This window comes from Heliconius melpomene, chromosome 2 (assembly GCF_056956725.1).
Source record: "Heliconius melpomene rosina isolate 202511_hmr_F chromosome 2, ASM5695672v1, whole genome shotgun sequence".
NCBI lineage: Eukaryota > Metazoa > Arthropoda > Insecta > Lepidoptera > Nymphalidae > Heliconius > Heliconius melpomene.
The window spans coordinates 7,148,131-7,152,161 of record NC_140390.1 but is presented as its reverse complement, the minus strand read 5'-3'; the positions used below and the strand labels follow the sequence as shown (position 1 = coordinate 7,152,161).

The 4,031-nt window shown below is 33.9% G+C and overlaps 1 protein-coding gene across 1 annotated transcript; it reads left to right on the top strand.

The window, feature by feature from the left end:
- Nucleotides 1–794: 794 nt before the first annotated feature.
- On the top strand, nucleotides 795–2,970 carry LOC146540646 (venom carboxylesterase-6-like). Its single transcript, XM_085205508.1, has 3 exons — nucleotides 795–971; nucleotides 1,204–2,483; nucleotides 2,790–2,970. The coding sequence occupies exons 1-3, from the start codon at nucleotides 795–797 to the stop codon at nucleotides 2,968–2,970; spliced, it is 1,638 nt and encodes a 545-aa protein (XP_085061634.1).
- Nucleotides 2,971–4,031: the final 1,061 nt, after the last annotated feature.

Sequence of the window (4,031 nt, the reverse complement as noted above, 5' to 3'; positions counted from 1 at the left end):
CTGTCGATGTAAGGCAGCTGATTGATGTCGGATGGAAGTGCCTTGCTATATCTGTATCTGTATCGAAGCTAGACCTTCCGGACACCCAAGGGAGCGCTGGTTCGATGTCGTGATGCAGGACATGAGAGCCAATGATCTAACCACTGAGGACGCTAAAGATCGTGCAAAGTGGCAGACCCTGTTAACATACGCCGGGATTAATGCCAGGAGGAAGAGGAAGATCTCCAGGCGTTCTTGAGATAAAGGGTCTTGATAGACAGACAGATAGCCAGACAGACGGACAACACTGTGATCCATTTTTCTTCAAAAAGTACGAAAGCCTAAAAAACAAAAATAATCTTCCTTTTTATTATATTAAGTATAGATAAGCAAATTAAAACACAAAATCGCGTGGGTAATTATGACCCAGCCCCACAACGTCGGGTTAAAATGGAATTATTTCAGTTTTTTATCAATATTGGTACAGATAATAGTTAAATAATATATTACACAAAAACAATGTTTTTACAAGTGCGTTTACCGAATTTTATTATATATCGTAATTGTTCACGTATGTATATATTAACTAGGGGGCACAATTTTTAATCATTGTATTTCTGTACTTCTTAGTGTAAGTGTCTTAAAAATCTCTTGCTTAGTAGATAGTTCTTATATAGATATTATAAGTATAGACTATGTTATTAAGAACATAGACATAAATTAGTAGACTTAGATTAGGAACTATATTATTACTAAATTACTTCTTTGTCTATATATAGTTTGGCTAATTGTAAGTTATTCTTACAGCTATCAAGATGATTAGACTGGGGTTATTATTATGTATTTTTGCAAAGCTAGCGACGTCCTTAGAAGATCGCGTTATAAACATTGATCAAGGACCAGTACGAGGATACCGACAAGAGGGAGCAGATTATTTTGAATATTATGGTATACCATACGCTACAGCACCACCTGGAGAAAATAAATTTGGTGTAAGTAATAATAATCATTTATCACTAGGTCACAAAAGTTATTTCATCTAATAGTAAAATAATCTTCATGATTTGTTTGTCATTGCCTAGTTCCTACATATTAATTATAAATTATTTCATATTTCTTTATTCATTCTCTTAAGCATTCTGTTTTTGCAATATACTCGTATAAGATTCAGATATAAATATTATAAACTTTCTTCGTTTATCACACTTATTTTTATATTTTCAGGCACCTCTTGCAGCACCAAAATGGAATAAGACATTAGAAGCAGTTCAAAATTTTGTGGTATGTCCACAAGGAGCTCGTACTCGAAATGGTAAAGTAGTAAACAAAAATCCTAAATACAAGACTCAAGAAGACTGCCTAATTGCCAACATATTTGCGCCTGATACAAATGAAACTAGCTTACCAGTACTAGTATTTTTCCACGGAGGAGCGTATCAGTTCACTTATGGTGCTATAAGATCACCAACTCATTTGCTAGAGAGTAAAAAAGTCGTTATTGTAAATTTTAACTATCGTCTTGGACCACACGGTTTCCTGTGCCTGGGTACTAAAGACATACCCGGTAATGCAGCTATGAAGGATCAATTGGCTTTATTACGATGGGTTCAAAAAAATATTGCGAAGTTTGGTGGGAATCCCAATGACGTAACTATTGATGGATGGGATGCTGGAGGCGCATCTGTTGATCTTATGATGCTTTCGAAAGCAGCAAAAGGATTGTTTCATAAAGTAATCCCAGAAAGTGGAAATAGTGTTGCGCCAAGGAGTGTCCAAATTGATCCCCTGGCGAATGCAAAGAACTTTGCAAGCCAATTAGGTTTTGTTGATGTCAATGATTTAGAAAAGTTACAAGCTTTTTATAAAAATGCCTCATATGACAAGCTCTTTTCCATCGATTTCGACCACAGTACTGATAGTTCAACAGGATTTGGACCCTGTGTAGAAGCTGATGTTGGACAAGAACGTTTCCTCGATGATTATCCTATTAATATTTTAAAAAGTGGCAATTTCACAAAACTACCTATGCTGTATGGTATTACTCCTATGGAAGGCGTTTATCGTATAGATGATTTTAAGTCGTCGATTGATAAGATTAATAAAAATTTTACTCAATTTCTTCCTATGGATTTGAAATTCAAAGATGAAGAAGACCAAAAAGAAGTAGAAAATAAAATTAAAAAATTCTATTTTCACGATACGCCTGTGGATAAAAAAGATGCTTTAGAGTTTGTACAATATTATACAGACATTATATTTGCTGTGGGAGCAGCAAGGTGTGTAGAATTGCAAGCAGCTGCTGGCAACAAACAAGTATATTTATATCAATACGAATTTGTCGATAAAAATGAACCATATGTTAACTTTACACATACCCGCGGCGCCGGGCATACCGCCGGAAATTATGCGCTCATGGATTCAGGAGATGAAAGTACTCTATCACCAGAGTATAAAAGTATGAAAAAAGTCATTAGAGACTTGTGGCTTAATTTTATTACAACTGGGTAAGTTAAGTATATAAAAATAATAAAAATATATTGTAAAATTATATCATTTTATAAAAAAATTATGGGGTTAATATTTAAATATCAACATGTCTTTGCTACAGGCTGTCAAATGATAATAGCAAAAGGCAAATTTGAAAATAAAAGATTTACGTTTTTAGAAAACGTATAAAAAATTGAACGTAGCGGGCTTTAAACCCGCGCCAGAATACAAGTACTTGGCGCTTGGACAGTTTTTAAATTCCGCTACGTTTAAATTTTTATTATTTATTAGCTTAAGATTAAATGGATATTTTTTTTTTTCAGAAACCCAGTATTAGATTCTTCTCCATATCCAAAGTGGCCAGCAGTATGCGAAGGGAGTCTTAATTATATGGTATTAAATAGTACTTTATCTGTAAAATCAGATTTCCACAAAGAAAGTTTACAATTCTGGCACAAAATCTACAAGAATCATTATAAACATCCCATTGCCCCTCAAAATTAAACCTGGTATGAGGTAATATACCTCCAAATACAACAGTGCATTTTTCATTATAACTATTAAAACTTAAGGAATGTATTCCTTAAATAATAATCGTTTCAAACTTTGATAGTCTCATAACTATACAATGTTATGTACTTACATATTGTGTACAATTTGAATTGAAATAAACTTTATTGTAAAATATTCACCATGTTTTCTTTATCATTTCTGTGTTCATATCATCATCATCTGGCTACTAACATACTCTGTTTTATCAGCAAAATGGCTATCCGCTTCGTTGTCTTATATTTATCTTAATGAGAAGAATCTTCTACACTGTTTTGTATCAATTGGTTTCAAATAATAATGTTGAAACCATTATCATGATGTAGTAGATATTTAGTATTTGTAAACCCAATGGGGAATGCATCAATTGGTCGTTGTGCCACTTGACATACAATCTTACGTACTTCCTTTCCTTTCACGCGCCACGCAACTATGGAATGTCCTACCTGTGGCAGTGTTTTCAGGTGGATACGACATAGGTACCTTCAAAAAGCGCATCTATCTCCACTTTAAAGACCAACAACGCACCAGTAGCTCCACTTATGTTACACGGAGTTGTGGGCGGCGGTGATCACTGACCATGAGGTGACCCGACTCGTACGCTCGTTTGTCTTGTCTTTTTCTATAAAAAAATCTCACAGATTTCAGTGGAAAGTGAAGAAAGCAACCTTTTATGATCATATAAATTGTGTACAATGAGGTTATGAGTTGACAGATAAAATTTAAAAGACAAATTTTATTTTCTCCTTTTTAGAGCATTTAAATAAAAGCTTTTTCTAAAAATTATTTTTTGCTTATAATTTATGTTTTACTTTTTAGTTACCACTGGCTAGGTTGTTCTCACACTAGATGTCACATTATTTTTCTAATTATTCTCGGCAAGCCCTTACATTTGATACCCGTATTGCAGATGTGCATAAATAATAACTATTCCGCCATCTAGATGTTCCGTCATATTGGATTTACAAAAACGTCACATTATTTTTCGAGTTACGCTCAACGAGTCCTTTCAGTAG